We start from the raw sequence: 22,843 nt of genomic DNA, 5'->3' as shown, positions 1-22,843 counted from the left end.
TTGATCCATCAGTCGGTTTTGGTCAAAACCATCTAATGGACTTTAGAGACTCTAAAAATCAAAATGGGGCACTCCTCCGCATAACTCATGTAAGCATACCATAATAGATGCGACACATATAGCCCACAAGATCAACATCAAGTATAATAATTGTACAAAAATGTGCCTCACAAGGCATAATAAGAACAACTCAGCATACAAAGTACTAGGGTGAACCCATATTAATACATCAATCATAACATGCAACAACTATTCTAAGTCTATAGGTGGATGCTCAGAAGCATCTTTGGCATCGCTGGTAGTGTAAATCGGCATACAATACATGATTTAGCCATTTATAAAGTACCCTATGTGAATAAGGAGTCAGTTTGGCAGGAGTTTTTTTTGCTTCCAGATTACCTTTTACGTATAGTTGCTTTCTAAGTAATCTTTACTAGATCTTCATTTGTCATTGACTCAGAGAGCATAATTTACTCCACGATATCACTAATATGCAATTTTATTTAATGTTTTCCAAAGGAAATGTTTATGATGGTACTTGGTACCTCTTTAATTAGATATAGTTTTCCATCCAATACTTTTTTGTTGGGTTTAGGTTGTACCTACCCTTTGAATTCAATCTGTTGGCTTGGGTAGGTATATGTAAATTAGTTAGATGCTCTTTATGGTGATTTTCAAGGCCTAATGCAATTCTCAATCTCTTTTTATCCTGGCTAGGGACCATCGTTGCAGTTTTATTTGGTACCAAATAAATGAAAAGGAAAAAAAATGTACCCATTAACACTAACCAGGATGAAATCTGTACCACCAAACCTTAATAAGTATGCAATTATATGTTCCTAGATTTGTATGCAAATTTAGAAAGGGGCTCAGAGAGAAATTCTTCGGGTGAACATAGTTTATAGTGATTATCTTGTTTAGTAAAGTGCATAAGTTTAATCAATCCACTAGAAAAGGTTGGAAAGCATTTGTATTAAGTGGAGCATGAAATTGAAATTTTAAAAATAACTATCCTATTATTTGATCCAAATGTAGTGCTTTTGTGCTGCAGAATATATTTTCATCTCTCATATAGTTCTTACCGTATAACTTAGAGGTCTCGGAAACAACCTCTTGTAAAGCAAAGACAAGATTGCATACAATAAACCCTTCTATGAGACCACGCATCGCATCGGGCTGCCCTTTTTATAGAATTAGATTCTTTCTAAAACTTGATCTATGACATATTCTAATCGGCCATGTTTGTGGTGTCATTACTATTTTTCTGTCTAATTACCAGCTAAATTCATGATGCAGACTAAAATTAAGTTATACAATGACATGACTTTTAATCAAGTGTCTGATTTGAGAATATATATCATGAACAACATGTGAATTTAGAATAATTTAATGTTGCAATCAAATCCTTAGAACATGACTAAATTATTAATTTATTATATATGAGTTATGAATCAAGTGAATGATTTTGGGAGAATTTAACAAAATCCTGTTGGACTCTATAATTTTTGTTAGATTTTCACTGATTTTCCATTATTTCTCTTGATTAAAAAGATGGGTGATATGATAATTCAACCTAGCAAATCAACAATTTAACTTATATCTGACAAAAACACAGTGGCTGTAGATATTTCATACAAATGTATTACTTGGTACATAAATAGTTACTACTCAAAGTTGAGGATGAAATTTATATAAATATATAAACTAATGTAGTGTTTTTATAAATTATTCCTCCTGCTAGTTGGGATTTATATGGATTTATATATAGACTATTAGATTTAACTTATTACGTTTCATTGTTGTTTATAAGAAATATAATAAATTGCTACTTTATATTTTAAAACTTTTATTTGTCTAAAAATCTTCATAAATCTTATCCTGCATTAATTCCTACTGTATATAATTCTATTGCTAATTCTCTATGTTTTTAATGATGCATAAATGACAATAAACTTAAATATCAATACCAATCTGAACAAATGTCTGACATCGCCAAATGAGCTGTATATTTATTTTAGGACTGACAATTAAATGATATTTATTTTAATTATTTGTATTGCTTTTAGAACATAAATTTATAATATAACAAATATATTATTCTATTACAACTAAATGGGGTCAGATTCTAATGCATAATTGGGACCGAACGCTGGTCGCACCACTGGCTTCAAGATTAATCAATGGCCGGGGCTGGCCCAGAAATAAACTATGCGGCCTGCCTCACCCCCATGTGCTGCGACGAGCTCAATCCACAAATCCCGAGCATCGGTCCAGTTCATGAACGTTGTCGTCGTCACACCGGTCACCAGATTTCGCCATTGTTGACCCCTGCTTAGATCTCCTATAACAGCTTCGTTTTCCAGCTGGAAAATTATTAAAGCAGTTAGCTTTTCTTCTAAGCTTATCACTTGTTTCGCTGGCCACTGTCGCCGTCTCCAGCACTCAAACGGCGGGGCTCAATCTCACCAGCTGCTCGCCACCACCACCCACTCCATTCTGAGAGGAGAAGGAAATTTTTATAAAAATCCCTGTAGCTCCGCTTGCGTCGCTTCCAATCTTCTCTGCTGTGATCATCCACCAAACACTCGCCTTGTGCGTCTAAAAAAAGGGCGAAGGGGAGAAAGGGGAGGAAAAATTGTGATTTTGAGGGAGAAGGGAGGGGGAGGATGAGTATGTACGGGCGTGATCCGTGGGGTGGGCCGTTGGAGATCTCTCACGCCGACTCGGCCACCGACGATGATCGGAGCCGGAACCTGGACCTGGACCGGGCGGCGCTGTCGATGACGTCGCGGCAACTGGACGAGACGCAGCAGAGCTGGCTCCTTGCCGGGCCCGGCGACCAGGGGAAGAAGAAGAAGTACGTCGACTTGGGGTGCCTCATCGTCAGCCGCAAGCTCTTCCTCTGGACCGTCGGCGCGATCGTTGCCACCGCCGCGCTAGCCGGCCTCATCACGCTCATCGTCAAAACTGTGCCGCGCCACCACCGCCCCCGTCCGCCGCCGGACAACTACACCCTCGCGCTCCACAAGGCCCTCATGTTCTTCAACGCACAGCGATGTGAGGATTTCTCGAACCCCTTCCCTCTTGCCCCAAATGCCTGCAGAGATCTGCTCCAAAAATCAGATTTTGATGGGTTTTCTGAGGGGAAGACGAGATTTTAATGCCATTTTTTGGCAATTTCCTTTGCAGCTGGACCGATTCCGAAGCACAACAACGTGTCATGGAGGGGGAACTCCGGGATGAAGGATGGCATCTCGGATCCGTCCCACGGGAGGAGCCTTGTGGGAGGATTCTACGACGCCGGCGACGCCATCAAGTTCAACTTCCCTTCTTCCTTCGCCATGACCATGCTTAGCTGGAGCGTGATCGAGTACAGTGCCAAGTACGAGGCCGCCGGCGAGCTCGGCCATGTCAAGGAGATCATCAAGTGGGGCGTCGACTACCTCCTTAAGACCTTCAATTCCTCAGCTGACACAATCGATCGCATCGCTGCTCAGGTAGGGGGAGAGATATCCATGCCATCATCCAAACCAAGATTAGGCAAAATCTGTGGCAAATTCTGATGAATTCAAACTTTCGGTAGGTTGGGCAAGGAGACACTTCCGGCGGTACAAGTACAACTCCAAACGACCACTATTGCTGGATGAGACCAGAGGACATCGATTACCCAAGGCCGGTCCTCGAGTGCCACAGTTGTTCCGACCTCGCCGCCGAGATGGCGGCTGCTCTGGCTTCAGCATCCATCGTCTTCAAGGACAACAAGGCCTACTCTCAGAAGCTCGTCCACGGCGCTGCCACACTCTTCAAGTTCTCAAGAGAGCAAAGGGGGCGGTACAGTGGCGGCGGCTCTGACGCAGCAATCTTCTACAATTCCACTAGCTACTGGGACGAATTCGTGTGGGGTGGCGCGTGGATGTACCTCGCCACCGGCAATTCGTCCTTCCTTCAGCTGGCCACCCACCCGACGCTCGCAAAGCATGCCGGCGCTTTCTGGGGAGGACCGGACTACGGAGTCCTCAGTTGGGACAACAAGCTGACTGGTGCTCAAGTAATTTAAGCTTCCGTTTGGATCATACTTCTTCTTCTTCTGTTAACTTTCTTAGATTTCCCTAATCTATTTCTTTTGCAGGTACTTCTCAGTAGATTGAGATTGTTCCTGAGCCCAGGGTACCCTTATGAAGAAATCCTGAGAACTTTCCACAATCAGACTGGAATCATCATGTGTTCTTACCTTCCAATCTTCAACACTTTCAACAGAACAAAAGGTTTGAAATCTTCCATCTGCAACTCCGCTCTGCAGTTTCTTCCATCAAATCGCTGATCCAGAGGCATTTTCAGGAGGCTTGATACAGCTAAACCATGGAAGGCCTCAGCCCCTGCAGTACGTCGTCAATGCAGCTTTCCTCGCAGCTCTCTACAGCGACTACCTTGAAGCCTCCGATTCTCCAGGGTGGTACTGCGGCCCGAACTTCTTCCCCACCGGAGTCCTCCGCGACTTTGCGCGAACCCAGGCATGTTCTTCAGTCTTTGTCCCGCGACCTATTCGATAGAGATTCAGACTGTTTGAATTCTCTGTTCATGGCAGATCGACTACATCCTCGGGAAGAACCCCCGGAAGATGAGCTACGTCGTCGGATTCGGTGGGCGGTACCCGAAGCACGTTCATCACCGCGGCGCCTCGATTCCGAAGAACGGGGTGAAGCCCAGCTGCAAAGGGGGGTGGAAGTGGAGGGACACGAAGAAGCCGAACCCGAACACCGTCGTCGGAGCGATGGTTGCGGGCCCTGACAGGCATGACGGGTTCCACGATGTCCGGACAAACTACAACTACACGGAGCCGACGCTTGTGGGCAACGCCGGTTTAGTCGCCGCCCTGGTGGCTCTGTCCGGGGAGGCCAGTGGAGTGGACAAGAACACCATGTTCTCGGCTGTCCCGCCGATGTTTCCGAACCCTCCGCCGCCGCCGACGGCGTGGAAGCCATGAGATAGGAGAGGATGCTAGTTCTTTTACGTGTACGATGATGATCCTTGTAGTGGAATGGTCGATTGCATTCCTTCGTCGAAAGTGGAAGAGAACAGCCTACTTTCAATTTGACAGCTGCGTATTTTTGTCAGTGATTAAAACATGGCCGTGTAATAAGATCTATAGAATTAAGCTTGAATTTTAGTTTGTAGTTGTTTTCTTGATCTTGTTGAGGTCACTTTTGTTCGGCTAGTCTTGTTTGTGGCTGAGCCACTCTCCTTCGGTCCGATTCTATGGCTTAAACCGGGCTCAATAATTTTAAAAAATTATTTAGGATATTTTATTAATATCATAATATTTTTTTAATAATATCTAATTTTATTCTTTTAAATATTTTTATAATTTATTTAATTTTTGAAAGTGTCCAGTAAGTTGATCATAAAATATGAAATACAAAGAGGCATTCAAAACAAAACTATTTTGTCAAATAGTTTAAACAAATTAAATTAAATTTTTATTAAATAGATGAGTCAGATTGGTCAATCCACCTAAGCCCGCAATCCGCCCGTGGGTTGAGATATTTTTAAAAAATTTAAAATTGAAATAAAAAATTTAATGACCTTGTGAGTTTAATCTGTCAGCACTAATTCACATTAATAAATTTTTAAGGAGATTTTTTCAAGAAATATTAAATGCTAAAGTATATATGAAAAATATTCGTTTTAAAATACCAATTTGAAGACTAATAATAAAATAAAATAAAAATTATTTTGAACATATCTAAATTTATTAGAAGTGAATAATTTAATAAGTTTTTATCAGAAAATAAATAATTTAGGTAAATCTCATCTTTCTTTTTTTGAGTCGTCTATAAATAATCCTAATTTCATTTCCTCGTCGCGTATTGGAAGTTCACTCCCAGCTCTCCGTCGGGCGTCAAGAGATCGTTTATTTCCTTGAATTCGTGGGGTATGATCGTCCGCTATCTATGCCCTTTCCGATCTTTGTTGCGTTGTTTTTGGCATCTTACCTCCTTTGTCGGATTGATCTCGGTTTAGGGTTTCGATCCGAACTTGTATGAGAGGTTTCGTGCCGTTGCACGATTACAATAAGAGATTTCTCGTCAATAGGGTTTGATTTGTGTTGTATTTTCAATCTGCGAGGCATAGGACCTAGTACGGTTAATGTTGTTGCTGCGAGGTAAGTATGCCGAGCAAGTCGCGCTGCAACTCTTTACTCATCAAAATAAGTATATCGTTGTTAAGAGCACAAGTTGAAATAAGTATTTTGTCTTGGTGGGTTCTATACCTCAGTCTCTGAAGCTTGGACTGAAATATATTTTCTTCGTAAAAATTATGGCAATCAGTGTTCCCTTTTCATTTATTATAAGACTGTTGGCGTGTGGCTTGCTTGAGGTTTTAATTAAGTCGTTCAATGTAGTTGTTTAGGAATGCTTTTAGTGTTGAAAGTTAATATTTATCGAGGTATCTTGTTTGCTTGAAGAAGTATAAGTGCTAGATCCCTGACTCATGGAGTGTGATAATGCAGACAATTTGAGGATATTTTGAAACCTTTAGCTGTTAGTTGTCTATCTTTAATTAATAGAAGTGCATGCCTGTTTTGTTTTTGGGAATGTTTCTGGATAACATCTTGTCATTCTAGCACACATCATTTATTTTTTGTTGGAGAAGAAGGAATTGATGCAGATTAGAATTAAGATTCATAGTTTGAATTTCAAATTATGGTTTTGAGTAGTTCCGTAATTTATAGTTTTTTATTTTGTTATCTTTTAATTTGGTAGTCCATTAATTGGATAATTGTTATTCTCAATTTGCTTATTTTTTTCCTAGTTTTTGTTAGGATTGAGCAAATAAAAAGTGCTTTTGTGTTATGTAATAAGCAGCTTTGATTGATGAAATTTCTCTTTAATTAACCTGTGTCCCTGTGTGACTTCTTTTTCCTAAGTGTGAGATAGTTATCACTTTTTTTCATTAATTTTGTCTCATTCTTCTATGTGATTTTAGGGATTAATTTGGTGCTGCATTAGGTGTTGCTTTTGGTAATTGAATCATTCATCTTTTAGTATGAAAACATTGCATTCTAATCTTTACTACTAAGAATTTTTTTAACAGTACTCTAAACAAGTCTTCATTATTTATACCTATAGTACTACTGGTATCAGTTGTTTACCTATCTGTTACCATTCAAATCATTTCATTTGATACACTAACTTCATATCTAACTTGTGTTTTATTTTTTTGTGCTCAGGATATAGTCATTGCTTCCAATTGAACATCTGGAGAATTTTTATTCACTGGTTGGCATAATGAAGAAACACTGCATCTTGATCTGAGTTTTTCTACATTTGTGGCAAAGTTATAATGTCTTGGCTTCCAAATGTAACTCCTGCTTCTATGTTTTTCACAAAAAATGCATTACTTTCATTTCTAATTTTGTTCATATGACATAGACGCATATAACCTTTAAGCTGTTGGGGATATTCTAGTTCTCTCTTCTGTTCATTATATTTCCTTTGCATAATTTGTATGACATACTTGTATTTTTCCTTTTATACAAAATACTACTACTTGATTAACTTTTTCATTGCATCTCATTTTCAGTTGTTGTAATACTTTTGTTAACAAATCTGGATGTTGTGCCTATGAATTGAGTAGTGCCTTGAAAAGAAATCTGCTTCCAATATGATTTTTGTGGTCCATTTTATGGGTTCAATGAGATTGAATGCTAACTCTTCTATTGGCTCCACTTCCAGTCTGCCAGTGGTCTACTATATGTGATATAGGTCGTTGTACTGCCAAAGTTAGATGTGGAGCCTTGACACAGAACTAGGGAAATGATGTGCATAAGATTTTCCAATAATTTTTTCAGTTAAAGTTGTGGAATTATAGAACTGCATTTGGTTATCCACCTATTCTCATTATTACAAGCAAGGACATGTTCTATGAACAGATTAAACACATTGAATCTATTTCTCACTTAATTGGAGATTTGTTATTTCCAAGAAATTGAGTTCATTATGCATATCTTCTGCATTGAAATCTATGTTCCATTCCCACCATGCTTTAGCTTGATGGAGAGAAGTAGAATGCATAGTTATAAAGTTCAATATTGTCCCAAATTGCCTATTTGTTGTTTTACTACTGTATGGGATTTATATATGTTGTAATTTTAGTCATGGTTTAAAGTGTCGAGCCGAAAGGGTCGAAATGGGCGAAACATCTCGTTCCGCCGGGCGATCGGCACTAGCATGACCCCGGCACCGGACCCACAACAGCTGCGACATGTTGCGTGACCTCGTGGCCGTAGCAGAGGGGTTGCTCGACCCTGCAACAGCAACGGAGAGGTCGCATAACCCTTCTGCTGTCGTTGCGGAGGCGTCGCGCGATCCTACGACTGCTGCATAGGGTCACACGACCACCGCGGTCTCACCGGAGGAGTCACGCGATCCTCACGGCTATGGCTGAGGGGTCGTGCAACCCTGCGGCAGCGCCGAAGTCGAGCCATCACGCGAGTGGTGTCAAATTTCGGATTTTTATAATTAAACTTAGGTTAATTATTTTAATTAACTCAATGGAGATAATCTAAAGAGGCTTTATTAAACCCTAATAAAATTATCTAATTAATTTTATATTACATTTATCTTAATTTAAAAATTATAATAAAATTTTTATTTATTTATTTATCTATTTTCATATCTTTTCCTTTTTTAAAAAAATATTTTTTATATTGTTTATTTTGTTTATTTTTTAAATATTTATATTAAATATTTTATTTTTTTAATTAATATATTTTATATTTAAAAAATACCGAAACTATATCGTCACGGCACGATACGGTACCGAAACTATATCGTTCCGGTCCATGATCGAAACCTCGACACAGGTCGAAATTTTAAACCTTGATTTTAGTCTTATTATTAATAATGTAATCCCTTATTTCTAGATGAGTTCAGTTGTTAGAGATGAGTACCTTTGGTTTGCTGTAATGTTCAATATGGTTTTGTAAGTACTAACTTGATATGGTTGTGTTTTTCTTGTTAGCTAGCATATCAAGTTTGGTAGAACCTGGCCTATCCTTTGTTTTACTGGTTTTGCTTTTCCTGATAAAGTTACTGGACTTTTGGTTACAGTCAACAGTTATTGGTTCAGCATCAAATTTTGCAGACTCCTCAGGCCGACCCTATACCACATTGTTTTCTGCCCAGTCTGCTGCAACGCCTGGGTTTTTTCCCTCTGGTTAGACATTCTTACATAAACTTTGTTGGAAAGATACATGTGGAATTTTATTATCCGCGGTTTGGTTTTTAATTGTTTACACAAAAATAGGTGGTATTCAAGGATTGCATAACCTTCATGGAAGCTTCAACCTGCCAAACATGCCAAGTTTGCTTGCATCAAGAGAGGCTGCAATGAATGCTGTATCATCTGGTGGTGTTCAGCAACTGGGAGGAAGCATTCCTAGTGGGCGATTCACGTCAAACAATCTTTTGGTTGCATTGTCTCAGGTATGACGTCAGTTTATTCCCAGATTACTTCTCTGCATCACGTGGCCCTTTGAATGTGATTTTTTTTTTTCATGCAGATACCTCATGGCTCTGGTGTCACAAATAGAGGGGGTATTAATGTCGTTGGAAATCATGCTTTTAGTAGTAGTAATATTAATGGAGCTGATGGGCCAATAACTGGTATTTCCTCAAGTTCAGCTTCTGGCAGTCGTAGTTCTGTTCCTGGTTTGGGAGTTTCTTCAGTATTGGGTAACATAGGCCCAAAACTTACAAGCTCTGTAGCTAATATTGTTGGTGGTGGTAACATGGGAAGAAACATCAACTCTGGAGGATTATCCGTGTCTGGTTTAGCTTCACTGGTAAACTCAGCTACTAATAGTGGATCAGGGAACCTCAATGTACAAGGTACCAACAGATTGATCAGTAGCATGCTTCAACCAGGTAGCTTTCTAATTTCCTTGAAGCTCGTCAACTTCTGTTTGCATTACTAACATCATCTTAGTGCACGTAAGTGATGAATTATCTCTCTTTTTCTAAAAGGAAACACTTATCTGTAATTTCAATCAGATTTTTTCAGAAAAGTCTATTCTCAATAGGAAATTGTATTTGATTTCTGGTTCTTTCTCAGGACTGGGTATTTTTATTTTTTTTAAAATGCCTACTAATCGTTTTACAGGTTATTTTTCCGAGTTGGTGGGCGACATATGCAGACCATGTGGGCTGCCTATATGTTGGAAAAAATGGCATAGTTCATTTGAAAAAAATTGTAGGCCACATATGCTGACTAGTTTAGGTTTTACATCAAAAACCCTAATATGATTATCTCCATAGAAAGGACTTGATGAAAAAACTTGCTCAATCTTTTAGAGATGATTAATTCTTGTCATTGTGAAACGCTAACCTAAGTTTTCGATGTGATTAAATGTAATTTTCAAGTGTTAAATATTTATTTTGCAAATGATAGACACATTAAATATATGCATGCTATTTGTAACTATCACATTTTCTACATGGTGTTACATATTTTCCATTTTATAGTTGATTTATTTTTTCTATGTGGAATTATTAGTAGGATGGGCCAATGAATAATATTTTATTGGATATGTGGGCTATTGTGATGCAACACCAATCAACTGCTCAATACACAAAAGCTTAGGACTAAATTGATGAAATAAAGGAATAACTATCTCACACTGAGGGAAAAAAAAAGAACTATAAAATCACACAGAAGATTGGGACGAAATTGATGAAACAGACAGAATAGTTATGTCACACGTTGAATAAACAATCTCATATAAAAATTCATTAAAAGAGAATTTATAAATCAAAGTTCTTTATTACATATGAAAAAGACACTAATAAACTCCATCTTAATGAAAAACTATAAAACAAATAAGTAAACTTGGAATTTCAATTATTCCATTAATTGATTACCAATTTAAAAGATAAATTAAAATAGGATAATTACCTACAACTGAAACCTAAAATTCAAAATTCAAAATTTGAATATTATTCATAATCAGCATCACATTATCATCATTATTAATATTTTTTACAATTTTTATAGCAATAACCACATTGGGCTAGGCAATGTTTGTGCATACTGCATATGCCTTTTAAAACCTTTTTTAGATTACGCAAATAGTCAGCTATACTCCTATTTGTGCTGCATTCTTGCCTAGAATCTGAAATTTTCTGTTTCGCTTTATGGATGCATGATTTTTGCCTCTGTCCCAGTTAGTCATAATTATTTGTTGAAGTAATCTAGTGGTCAAATATACTGAGAACATTCTACTTCTATGGTTAGCCGGACCACCAATGATCGGTATGCTTGGTAACTCGTATCCTACATCTGGAGGATCGCTATCTAGGAGCCAAGGTGGGAATAATGCTTTAAGCTCTATGGGTATGTCGAATACCATCAATGCAGTGGATAGTTCTCCTTTTGATATGAATGATTTTCCTCAATTAACTTCAAGGCCTAGCTCAGCAGGAGGCCAACAAGGGCAATTGGGTATCCAAATATGAGTTGTTTGCTTAATTGCTTTTCTCAAATTTTCTTTCAGATGGAACATCAACCTATTTTGAATTCTTAGGTGCAACACGGAAGCAAGGAGTTGGGGTTAGCTCCATTGTTCATCAAAATCAAGAATTTAGCATACAAAATGAAGATTTCCCAGCTTTGCCAGGATATAAAGGTTCTTTTTTTTTTCCTTTTTGTCTGAACTTTCTTGTTCATTATCAAGAAGATGTGTCCGGCCCAATGCAAGGCTATATCATCTGAACACTTTTTTTTTCAAAAAAGAAGCTGCATGTTATACACTGTATTGAGTTGATGCATTTTTGTTGTGTTCCTCTCTATCATGTCTTTACAAGTGAAGTTGGTGGGACTTTTGCAAATCTCTGCGTAAAAATCCATTATATTTTAATTGTTTTGACATCGGATTGGCTAGATGATCTTTTCCCAGCATTGAGTTTGTTTTTTCAGCTTCTTTAGGCTATTCAAACTTGTTGCCTTTGTTTCGGATTGAAGTCTCTTTTAGTCCCTCCTCTACTATTCTCATGCAGTATAATATAATTGCTTCCGGACATGCTCATCGTACATTATAAATGGTTGTCTGTCTTTTTATCCTCTACCACTTCTATCAGGAAATAGTAATCCCTTTACAGATTGAGATGATGCTCTTCACCTATATTATTCAACTCTTCTCCTATATTATTGAACTCTTCTCCTATATTGCTTGAACTTGCGTAATGATTTTTTGGTACAACTATTTCTTTATCTAGAGTCTAGTGTTTCGCTTAAAGTTTCAGTGACCCTGATTGCTAAAGATAATGACCACATATAATGTTGTGATGTTTGATTGGTTCATGGCCCTTTTGTGGTCATTCAATGGAGCTCAAAGAGTTATAACATATGCTTTTGTTATACTAAACAATTCTAAACACACCTCTTACCATGGACCTGAATGTACTGGGCAGTCAGTCTATATAATTTGCATATATGATGGGGCATGAATTCCCTATGCTCTCTAATGTAGATTTGTGGATGCACTTCCTTTGATTCATGTCTGACCCATGAAATTCTAGAAGAATGAAAAACTTCTTTCAAATTTTTAGTTGTATGGTTATAGAGATTCACTGTAAAGTTACTAGCATCAAAGATGCTAATTATATTGTAGCAATACTGCCTGTTAGTTGTATGGGCATACAATATCTTTCCAAGGAGTTACATCGGAATGCTGTGGCATTACTTATATTTGATTCCTGTTTAGGTGGTAGCTCAGATTTTTCAGTGGATCTACATCAGAAGGAACAACTTCATGAAAATATTTCTACCATACAATCACACCAATTACCAGTGAGTTGAACTTTGGTGAATTTATTCAGACGGCTTGTCTGTACTCATCAATTTTCTTCATTCATTTGGTAGTTTGATATCAACCAGATGGCAAGATCTGGCGGATTTAACTTAGGAGGAACTTTCCAACCTAACCTTCAGCAACAGCAGCTGCATGCTACTGCAGCCAGTAGTGGTGAACTTCCTTTTGCACCTGGAAACAGTCGAGATCTACGATCACATGGCTCTGATTTCTTTCCTTCTCACGGGAATTATCATTCACAGGTATCTTACCTTGTGTAACCCTTTCTATTTTTTTTCCTAAACACCTTGATCTTTAATGATTGTATTTATGCTATTAATTAAATGGTTTCACCTTTAACTTTATACAGATTCAAAACAGTGCAGACCCTAGTATTGGGTTGAGAGCATTGAACTCTGTTACATCTGCTTCTGGTATGAATACATACGAGCAGCTGATTCAGCAATATCAACAATCACAAAGTCAATCTCAATTTAGACTACAGCAGATGTCTGATGTCGGTCAATCATATAAAGGTCAAAATGTAAAATCCACCCAGGGGTCACAAGTACCTCCTGATCCATTTTGCATGTTAGGGTTGTTGAGTGTTATTAGTATGCATGATCCAGATCTTACGCGTCTTGCATTGGGAATTGATTTAACTACCGTAGGACTGAGCTTGAACTCTACAGATAGTCTTTATAAAACATTTAGTTCACCTTGGTCTGATGAACCTGCCAAGGGGGAGCTTGAATATTGCATTCCAACATGTTATCATGCCAAAGCACAGCTGCCTCTACATGTAAGCTTCTATACTCTTGTTTTATCAACGTGAACGTATACTCTGAGTCTGACTTAATTCATCTGCTATTGTCATTGTAGCAGCTATATTTCTCAAAACTTCAGCTATCAACCCTGTTTTACGTTTTCTATAGGTATTCTATCCCTCTTTTTTTTTTTTGTCACTTCCCTCGCATGCTTTCTTTCGCAAGCCATTCATTACTATTTTGACTTTTGCAGTATGCCGAAGGATGAAGCTCAACTTTATGCGGCTTCTGAACTGTAATTTCTCCCTCAACCTTATTTTCATGTATTAGTTTAGTTTTTATTTATTTATTTACAGTTCATATCTGGTTTTTTTCCACCTGAACTTACTATTTGAAGTGCCATTTTTAAAATTGAACTCCTGATTGTTTTACTCAAAAACTTGTTTCTGTTTTCCCTTCGATGATTAATTTGGACACCATATAATTATGGGCGGAAAATACTGTGCAGTATTCTGTTGTCAAAGCCATTACACAGAAAAAAAAGAAAACAAATTTTATCTAATTTTGTATATCAATCAATCCAAGTGACTGTATATGTTGTTCCTCGTTAAAGGAAATACGTGACCTTCAGTTTGTGACCATGTAATTTTATGAACCCTAGAAATGGTACTGTATTAGAGTTTTTCCTTGATTTGCCTCCATTTATATGCGCCTTCAAACTCTCACCAAAAGCTCCTCCAGGTACGCCCGTGGATGGTTCTACCACAAAGATCAACAGTTATGGTTTACAAGAGTCCCGAACTCAGAGACTCTTGTCAAGACGCATGCTTACGAAAGAGGATTGTACCTTTGCTTTGATCCGAACACATGGAGCACAATTTTGAAGGTTTGGCAACAAACCAATCACCTCCTCTATTACTTCGTCCATGCTTCATTTCTAGTCACCATCCCTGCTTGTTGCACTGCAGGAGCACTTTGTTTTGCATTACGATGCAGTGGAAAAGAAGCCGATACTCCCTTCAGATCACCCTTAATATCTACGTAAACAAAACTGCCCATGTAAAACAAATCTTGTCACTTTCGAATAAAAAACGGTTCTAATCTATTCTTCATTTAGTCGGCTCAGTGCTTCTTCTCTAAGGCCTCTCAACATGGTTAGTATATCCTTGCATTCAAAAAATTTCTCTAGCCTGCAACCCTAGTAATGACCTTTATGAGATTTCATTAGCCTATATAGGTAATCTTGATTCACATTTTCTATTTAAAATCTAACACGTTAAACATTAGCTACCTTCTTCACTGTGCAGTTTTCATAGGAATATCTAAAAGATAATAGTTTGATGGAAATCTTTTTATAGTCGTTTCTATGGGTCTACGGTTCAAAGTTAAGATGTAATTTGAGCTCTTTCTTGGCGTATTTGGTAGGATTTTTTTTGCTAGTTCTGTACTGATATTTCATGTTGGGAGTTACTCTCAGATTGATTGATGTAATCATATCAACAATTTGTTTAAGTAAAAAAAGAAATTGTGAAAATAATCTATTCCATCTTGATTGGTGGGCTGTGGATATGAATGATTTTTGGATAGTCTCAGGATATTTTAAATTTGGGTGAGTATTTTTTCCCCAAAATTAGAAAAGTAAATATAAAGGAGTTTGACAGAATGCAAATGTGAAATTAATTTATTTCTTAGACATGCTGGAACAAAAACAAATATAACTGTTCTACTATTTGTATTTGAATATATATTTTTTTAAAATTATTAAAATTGTTAGCAATTTAACCTAAGTCGTAATGGCGGAAAACTAATTACAACAGTGCCCCAAAATTGGAAATTTATTTATTTATTTTCAAAATGTGTGGATGTGTCATGTGTACAAAGCTTATGATTTATCTTTTGAAATGAAATTTTAGTTGGTGTTTATTTGATTTAACGCTTTAAATTAAAATTTCCAACAAATTAGTGCATCAAAAATTAACATAACATATTAAATGGCTGGATGAATTTATACATTGAATCAAAATGTTTTTTTTTACTTGGGGGTATTTATTAAGTATTAAATAATTATTTGATATTAAATATCTGTCAAAATTCAATTTTATAATTATGACCATTTCGCCTTGTTAGGAATTTTAAAGTCAATATCCTCGTTATTTTATTAAAATTTAATTAAGTAATACAATATATTACAAAAAAACAAAGATTCAATTTAATTAAGTAATAAATGTCCATTTATCTTCTTTCAAAGAGTAGGAATCAAAGGAATAATTTCACCTTTAAAAGTGCTCCAATAACATACATTATCTTAGCATTTTTTTGTTTTTCTTTTAATTTTTTTTCTCTATACCCCTCATTTTTTTATTGAGTTTATTTTAAGGAAAAAAAATGGGGCATTGACAAGATAATAATAAATGTTAGAGGTCATTTTAAAGCAATTGCTCTAATTGAATCTAGTATTCTGTAATAAATTATACGTGTTGAAGAAAATACGGTAAATGATTTTAAAATCCTCCACCACAACTTAAACTTTACCCTTAGTTTTCATATAAAAATATTTTATCTGACTCTCTAACTATACATAATATACACCAATTTATCTAATTATCCTAATTTTTTTTATAGATATAAAAAATATAAAAGGAGGCATAATTTTTTATAAATTTAATATATTTAAATTAAAATTTAGTATAGTTTCTATCAAATTGAATACGACATTTTCTCAGTCTAACCAACTCAATTGACTTAAGCTGAATTGATTGACCCAATAGATTCAGTCTAAGTCAATCGATTGATATGAGTTCCCAATCGATTAGTAAGTAGAAACAGAGTCGCGCTCAATTTAATAGAAAATATACTCGATTTTAGTTTGAATGTACTGAATTTAAGAAAAATTATATCTCCTTTTGATCTTTTTGTCCTATAAAAAAATGAAGAAAAATTATATAAATTGATATGTATTATGGAGTTGAAGTAAATAAAAATTTACATGCATAAAATGTAAATAAGTTTTTTCTAGGGACCGAGAGGAAGTATAATTTGTTATTAGGAGTTTTAAGTCATTTTTCTAAGAAAATAAAAGAAATTCTTAAAAAAAAAATAGGAATATAAAAATATTCCTTTTCTATATTACTTTCGTGTATATTGGATTTATGTATATAATAAAAAAATGGTATATAAATGTATGCTATGACTACTCATGCATTTCTAAAAAATTTGGAAACAAAAATTGATTAAAAAATATTTATATACATAATACCATTTCGTTTATTCCCTAGTTATCCATGCATGTAAAAAATCAAAAGATGCTATATAAGTGTTTTATGCTACAAATATTCACCCATTTCTAGATAAATTTAAAAAGAAAATGGCAAAAAAATAAATAGAATATCATTCTTTTTATTCCTTACCTATTCATGCATATCTATAAAATATATATATATATGATATCATTTTATTTACTGCATAATTGAGACTTGTCTTTTATCCCCTACAAATACCCAAATCAGTGTCATAATCCATCAGAAACAAATCTCATTAGTGTTAACAATATACATATAGTTTGACAGTCTCACTTGCTCTGCCTGTCAGTTCAAGAAACTGTCTGAATACCCTACAAATGAGAAAGCCCACTAAAGCTAAAAAAAGTGCATGCAATAAGGTGGACAGGTGATGTTACTTTCTCTCCCATGACACAACAAGAAACATCCATTGTTTTCAAGGTGTGAGAGAGGGGGGGGGTCCTTGTGCTTTGCTTAGCTCAGGCCTGATTGAGTTGTCAGAAAAGGATACTGAATCAAGGATGGTGTGGCTGGGAACACTTGAGGTCTTCAAGTCCCTATGTGGAAGATTGTTGTCCACTGATGAACACATAGTTTAAGGAAGGAGATAAGGAGACATGATATCCTTCTTATTCCTCTTGTTTCCTTTCCTTTCGTTTTCTTCCAGGATAGTGGATTTGGAGGAGATGGCTTGAGTGTAACCCCAGCTTTATTTGTTGTTACTAGGGTTGTGTTGTTTTTTTTTTTTTTTACCAATTTTGCGTTTTGACTAATTTTGGAATGGACGGTCCGGCCTCACATGCCGGCACTAGTAGATCAAAAAGTATAGATGAATCTCGACGGGTGGTCCAGTATTACGAATGGTTCGAGCACCGTGGACATTTAATATTGTGGCAAAAAGGTAAATACGCTCGCTCTCAGTGCCCCCGCCAACCTGTCCCAGGGTCAACAGGGAGGAGGTAAATCACGAGCGGCTACTAACTTTGGAATAGTGACCAGCACATAAGGAAGGTATTTACCTCGACTTTGCCGAGATTCGAACCACAGACCTTATTGTGGTAACACCTCATGCGCTAGCCACTAGACCCATCCGAGGGGACACCATGGATATTTAATATGCCCTATGTGGGACTCGTTGCATGGGCATTCTGTCCCATCATTTATTATCATATCGAGTCCACGAAAATTGTTGTTGCTGCTAGGGTTATTGAACTTTGATAGAATAGTTTGATTGGATGATCTTGTTATTGAAACAAATTTTTATTAAAATTAATTTTGAAAATATTTTTTAAAATTATTATTAAAATAGTATTTTCAATCTATTTTTATTTTAAAAAATATTCTAGTCATTTATTATCATATCGAGTCCACGAGAATTGTTGTTGCTGCTAGGGTTATTGAACTTTGATAGAATAGTTTAATTGGATAGATCTTGTTATTGAAACAAATTTTTATTAAAATTAATTTTGAAAATATTTTTTTAAATTATTATTAAAATAGTATTTTCAATCTATTTTTATTTTAAAAAATATTCTAGTTAACATTGTTATAGTAACTATAATTCATAATTGCTAACGATAATGATACTATATTATAATTTTTGTTTATAACTATTATAAAAAAAATGATAAATCTAGTTAATCTTATTGACTGCCCGGCTCAATAAAAACTTTCTATTAGTCACTAGAATAAATCAAGAAGTACATATGATACGGATAATCCAAGATTATTTATAACTATTTTAATATAAACACTTAGTCGTTACAATATAAACACTTTATCTCTAATCAATATTAACTAATATTATATTGCGGCCCTTATAATTTTGTAGGTGCAATACAAACATTAAAAATAAAAATTGTATCCTCATAAAAATGGATTAAGACATTGTTTTGATATAAAAAGATATTATAATAAAAGAGAACATCCCCGGGACTGTAGTGTCATGATATGATATTCGAGTTATCTTTTAGGTATTTACGGTTTGATCCCTAGTATAATTAATCATGGTGGAAAATTTTTTGAAGACCAGACCTGTATACTTAGGAAATGAGACTAGCTGAATGGATCAGTTTATTCGTTTCGTATTTGATTTCTTTCTCTCTGGAGCCGCCTTCAATTGTTAAATTTGACATGGCAAGATGACTGATGACCGAGAAGGAGACTGTTGGATGCGAGTGTTCCTTGTTGGCTCTTCCTTATGGGACGCCAGTCCTCCCATAGTGACCGAGACATGGTCTCTTGGGTCACGACCGGCCGGCACCTTTGTTTGTACCGAAGCACGTACGGACATTAGCTTCTCGTCTCCATTCTATCGTACTGTATAGTCGTCGAAAAAAAGCTTTCGTCATTCTCCGATTCCATCCATCCAGGTAAACATGCACCCAGTCCTTAAAACGTTGGTCAGCACTGCCTGATGCATGCATCTTATCTGTTCTTCAGAGACAGAAGGTGACTAGACATCAATTGTGCACAGTGTTTAGATTATGAAATTCTGTGAGGAATCCATGAGAAACGTAGACAAGGGCCAGCCATGCGTGCCAATTTGATGGTCACGTCCTTGTGATATATAACATTGCAGTTACGTGGTGGCTTAAGCTTCATATATATAACATTGAGCTAGCATAGTGGTGTTCTAAGATTGTTGTCTTAATTATCGATAAGATCGAACCAAGTTGATCTGGCCAACAATTAAACCAAGTTAATTAACTGACAAATATAGCTTGCGGTTAGACGTTGATCCCGTCTAAAATCGATGAAAATTGGACTACCGATAAGATGATTTCAAAGTTGATCGGAAGAAGATCTTGAAGAGAGAACACCTACAAGATCATCAGGTGGAGGAGGAAGGAACATTAGTAAGCATGTTAGAGGTTGTCCTTGAGATATTCTGATGCTCAAGTCAATCAACTGGAGGACGATATGGAAAATGAATAGTAAAAGAATATAGGATGCATGCATGTGAAGTAAAAATGTACTTGCATCTATGGGTGTGAGACCCTTTATAATACTTTTGTAATCCTCACATTAATGAAATGTTATGTCGCAATAAGAAAAATATCTCATCATTATATTTTTATTGTATTGCACAGTCTCATCGCTCATACATTACTTATATCTCGTATATGTACAAAAATAATGTTCCACGTGTTTTTGATAATTCCACGCACAAAACTAATTATGGAATGAGCTCATAAGTTGAAGGACTCATTGGGCTTTCTTAGCCTAACCCAAATAGTAATTAAGATAATGGATTGATAAAATGAGGCTAAATCTTTGATCATGGACCAACAAGTATGCTTATATGTTTGTCCATCTTATAAGAAGTTAAAGAGTACTAATCCTCTAAAGTCGGAAGGAATATCCTATCGAATGGTAATCTCTAAGCTAGCAGAGTGAAGTAGGGGGAGTATAGCCTGTGAAATCAAGATTGCATGATCGGATAGTAACCTTTAAACTAACAGAGTGAAGTACGGAAGAAGCATAACCCGTGAGATTAGGATTATCCGATTGGATAATAGTATCTGATGTCTTGATCCGTAATTCAGTCAGATTGACCTTCCCTAAATTGACTTATGGTCCGATTTTTCTCAAAATCTCCGTATTAATGGGAGTCTAAGTAAATTTTTAAAAAAAAAAATAGATATACTTTTGCGCGTTCATAAAACCCGCGAGCGCAGGCTCCAGTTTTCGGCAATGAAGTCGGAAGAGGAGAACGGGGAGATGGAGAGACGCAGTGCGGCAGCAAGCTTTAGTGGCGGCTGCCTGCACCAACGGCCGGCTGCCTTCCCCACTCCGCACTTCATTCTACTCGCTCCCGACCGCAAGCCGCACCTCGGCGATCCCCTCGTGCTCTCCGACGCCGTCGCCGGCGGCCACGGCCGCCGCCTCAGCATCTCCCGCCGAATCGACGACGCAGAGCTTAACATCTTCGACGCCGAGCGGTACTTCCGTGAAGGCGACGAGGCCGCCTCCAAGCGGACCTTCGTCGTCGATGAGGCGCTCCGAAGGTGCGACCTTTCCGAAGGATTGAATGGCCGGGGTTCGCCGTGCCAGACGACGCCCACCGAGTCGTCGGAAGCCAGCTGGAACAGTAAATCTGGACTTCTCCCACACCGAGCTGGTAGGCGTCGGTCGTCAGGAAAGCGAGTGGTCTTCGGGCGTAGCTGCCCTTGCTCCGGCAAGAAATCCGTCGACGTGGAGGAGAAGAAGCATTCGACCCCAATTCGACCGTTGAATGCCTCGTTCGATGCGAAAAAACAGAGCTTTCGAGCAGGAGAGGTGGGACTCGATAGCATCCCAGAGAGGTCGCCGGCCGATGAGTTCAACAACGAATTAGACCTTTCCTGCGGAGTGGTGAAGATGAAGATAACTCCCGGAAATTGGGGTAAAGATCGAAGCTTTTTCAATGTAGCCAGCCGTTTCTCGCCGGAAAAGACCTTTCCTGCTGAAATCAGCCACCGGATAATGAACTCCGGCAGGCACTTCGCCGACGTCCCCGGTTTCTCCTTCCCGGTCCTTAGCCCTCCCGACGTCGCCGGAGAGTCACCGCGCGATTCGCTGGAGGTATTCCGGAGTACGGCAAAGACTTCTGAGTTATCGCAACCGCGGCCGGAGGAGGACGCGGCGAGCGACACGAGCTCGGACCTGTTCGAGATCGAGAGCCTCTCGACCTGCCGCCGTCGCGACTCCCTCGACGAGCTCGAAGGGCGTCGATTCGTCGGGAGAGGCGCGGCGGTGGATATCCTCCAGATACAGCGCCGGAGCCTCGAGAGGGCTGCCACGCCGTCCGTCGCCCCGAGGGAAGCGAGCGTCGCCACCGCGGAAGGCTTCGACCGCAAAATTTCCAGCGCCGCCTCGGACCACGGAGAGTCTCGCTGTATTGAGGAGGAACATGACCTGTTCACGGAGGCCGTGGATGGCGCCCGGCGGAAGGCCGGCGGGCTCCTGAACTGCCGTAGCTAGAAAGCGGTCAGCGTCGGGCCAAAGCCGGAAAACCTGCAAGAACCAACAGACCAGACGGTTCATAAAAATTAAGCCGGATTAAACCGCTCAAGAAGTCCAAATTTACCAATAAATGTAAGTGAAGCTTCGTGTGCTATTTTGCCTCCTTCCTTCTTTACTTGCATTAGATTTACGAAGTCTCTCATTAATGATTTCTATCTGGTCTTATTATTGTAAATGTTTTAAAATTGAAGACTTGCAACAAATATGGCAAAAAAAAAAAAAAAAAAAAAAAAGATCAACATCAATAATTTTTATCTGTTCTACTGTTTACAAATTCTTTTAATGATATGGATAATTAGAAGTGCTCTTTTAATTTTTCGTCCAAAGCTTAATAGAGTGGTCGAACTATTAAATCCTACTCAAATTACTAAAAAGATTTAAGCTACCTAAAAACATCAAAGGAAACAAAAGAAGTTGGGAAGACAAAACCTAAACACATGCAAGGTTCCAGACAACACCAATCCAAAACATGCCCATCACTTTGCCAGCTCAATTTCAGACCAAATGCTGGTGTTAAAGTCCCCACAATGAGGCAGAAGGTAGACAAGGTAACCCAGCAAATGGCAATGAATGAGCCACACCCTGTTCTTCATCTGCAACAACTATTCATACTCATGTCATCACAGCATAGAAGCACATCACGATTGATACGGCGAATGGCATGGGACCCCTGATGCAAGTATCGAAGTCCTGAAGAACATGACGATCTAAGTCCCGAAGGACGTGGCAGTCTAAGTCCCGAGAGACGTGGCCATCAAGGTATAGAAGAACACGACGATTAGACTCCCTGGGACGTGGTGATTGGAGTCGTAGGGCAGTTAATCAAGTAAACTTGACCGTTGATGGAACACGGCCTAGCATGGTCCTCATAGACTTGACCGTCAGATCCTTGGCTCGGTTCCCCTATCAAGCTCTAAGCAAACGCTTCTCCCATACAATGG

At 37.9% G+C, this 22,843-nt stretch overlaps 3 protein-coding genes and 1 non-coding gene across 7 annotated transcripts; 3 read left to right on the top strand and 1 right to left on the bottom strand.

Moving 5' to 3' along the window:
- Positions 1-2,220: 2,220 nt before the first annotated feature.
- On the top strand, positions 2,221-5,174 carry LOC122023681 (endoglucanase 9-like). Its single transcript, XM_042581939.1, has 6 exons — positions 2,221-3,057; positions 3,190-3,497; positions 3,584-4,048; positions 4,130-4,265; positions 4,339-4,511; positions 4,586-5,174. The coding sequence occupies exons 1-6, from the start codon at positions 2,667-2,669 to the stop codon at positions 4,982-4,984; spliced, it is 1,872 nt and encodes a 623-aa protein (XP_042437873.1). The 5' UTR covers positions 2,221-2,666; the 3' UTR covers positions 4,985-5,174.
- A 661-nt stretch (positions 5,175-5,835) lies between these two features.
- On the top strand, positions 5,836-14,742 carry LOC122024068 (probable NOT transcription complex subunit VIP2). Of its 4 annotated transcripts, none has more exons than XM_042582601.1 (14): positions 5,836-5,932; positions 7,232-7,362; positions 9,114-9,219; positions 9,310-9,488; positions 9,566-9,929; positions 11,296-11,394; positions 11,555-11,686; positions 12,764-12,849; positions 12,922-13,113; positions 13,221-13,652; positions 13,733-13,785; positions 13,871-13,912; positions 14,359-14,503; positions 14,586-14,742. In XM_042582601.1, exons 2-14 carry the CDS (start codon positions 7,345-7,347, stop codon positions 14,649-14,651), a joined length of 1,914 nt encoding a protein of 637 aa, XP_042438535.1. In that variant the 5' UTR covers positions 5,836-5,932; positions 7,232-7,344; the 3' UTR covers positions 14,652-14,742. The 4 variants fall into 4 exon arrangements, with proteins under 4 accessions (XP_042438535.1, XP_042438534.1, XP_042438533.1 ...); XM_042582600.1 differs by having other exon boundaries at positions 11,296-11,502; positions 11,585-11,686; positions 12,937-13,113; XM_042582599.1 differs by having other exon boundaries at positions 11,296-11,502; positions 11,585-11,686; positions 13,736-13,785.
- Positions 9,142-9,219, bottom strand: LOC122025992. The gene has a single exon (XR_006123979.1). It is a non-coding gene; the product is annotated as a small nucleolar RNA snoR35 (small nucleolar RNA).
- Positions 14,743-20,591: 5,849 nt separating the features above from the next.
- On the top strand, positions 20,592-21,860 carry LOC122022814 (protein PHYTOCHROME KINASE SUBSTRATE 4-like). The gene has a single exon (XM_042580930.1). It carries the CDS (start codon positions 20,592-20,594, stop codon positions 21,858-21,860), a length of 1,269 nt encoding a protein of 422 aa, XP_042436864.1.
- The last annotated feature ends 983 nt before the right edge of the window (positions 21,861-22,843 follow it).

This window comes from Zingiber officinale, chromosome 9B, assembly GCF_018446385.1.
Source record: "Zingiber officinale cultivar Zhangliang chromosome 9B, Zo_v1.1, whole genome shotgun sequence".
Lineage (NCBI taxonomy): Eukaryota > Viridiplantae > Streptophyta > Magnoliopsida > Zingiberales > Zingiberaceae > Zingiber > Zingiber officinale.
Note: the sequence above shows the minus strand (reverse complement) of the source record. Positions and strands in the feature narration are given on the sequence as shown.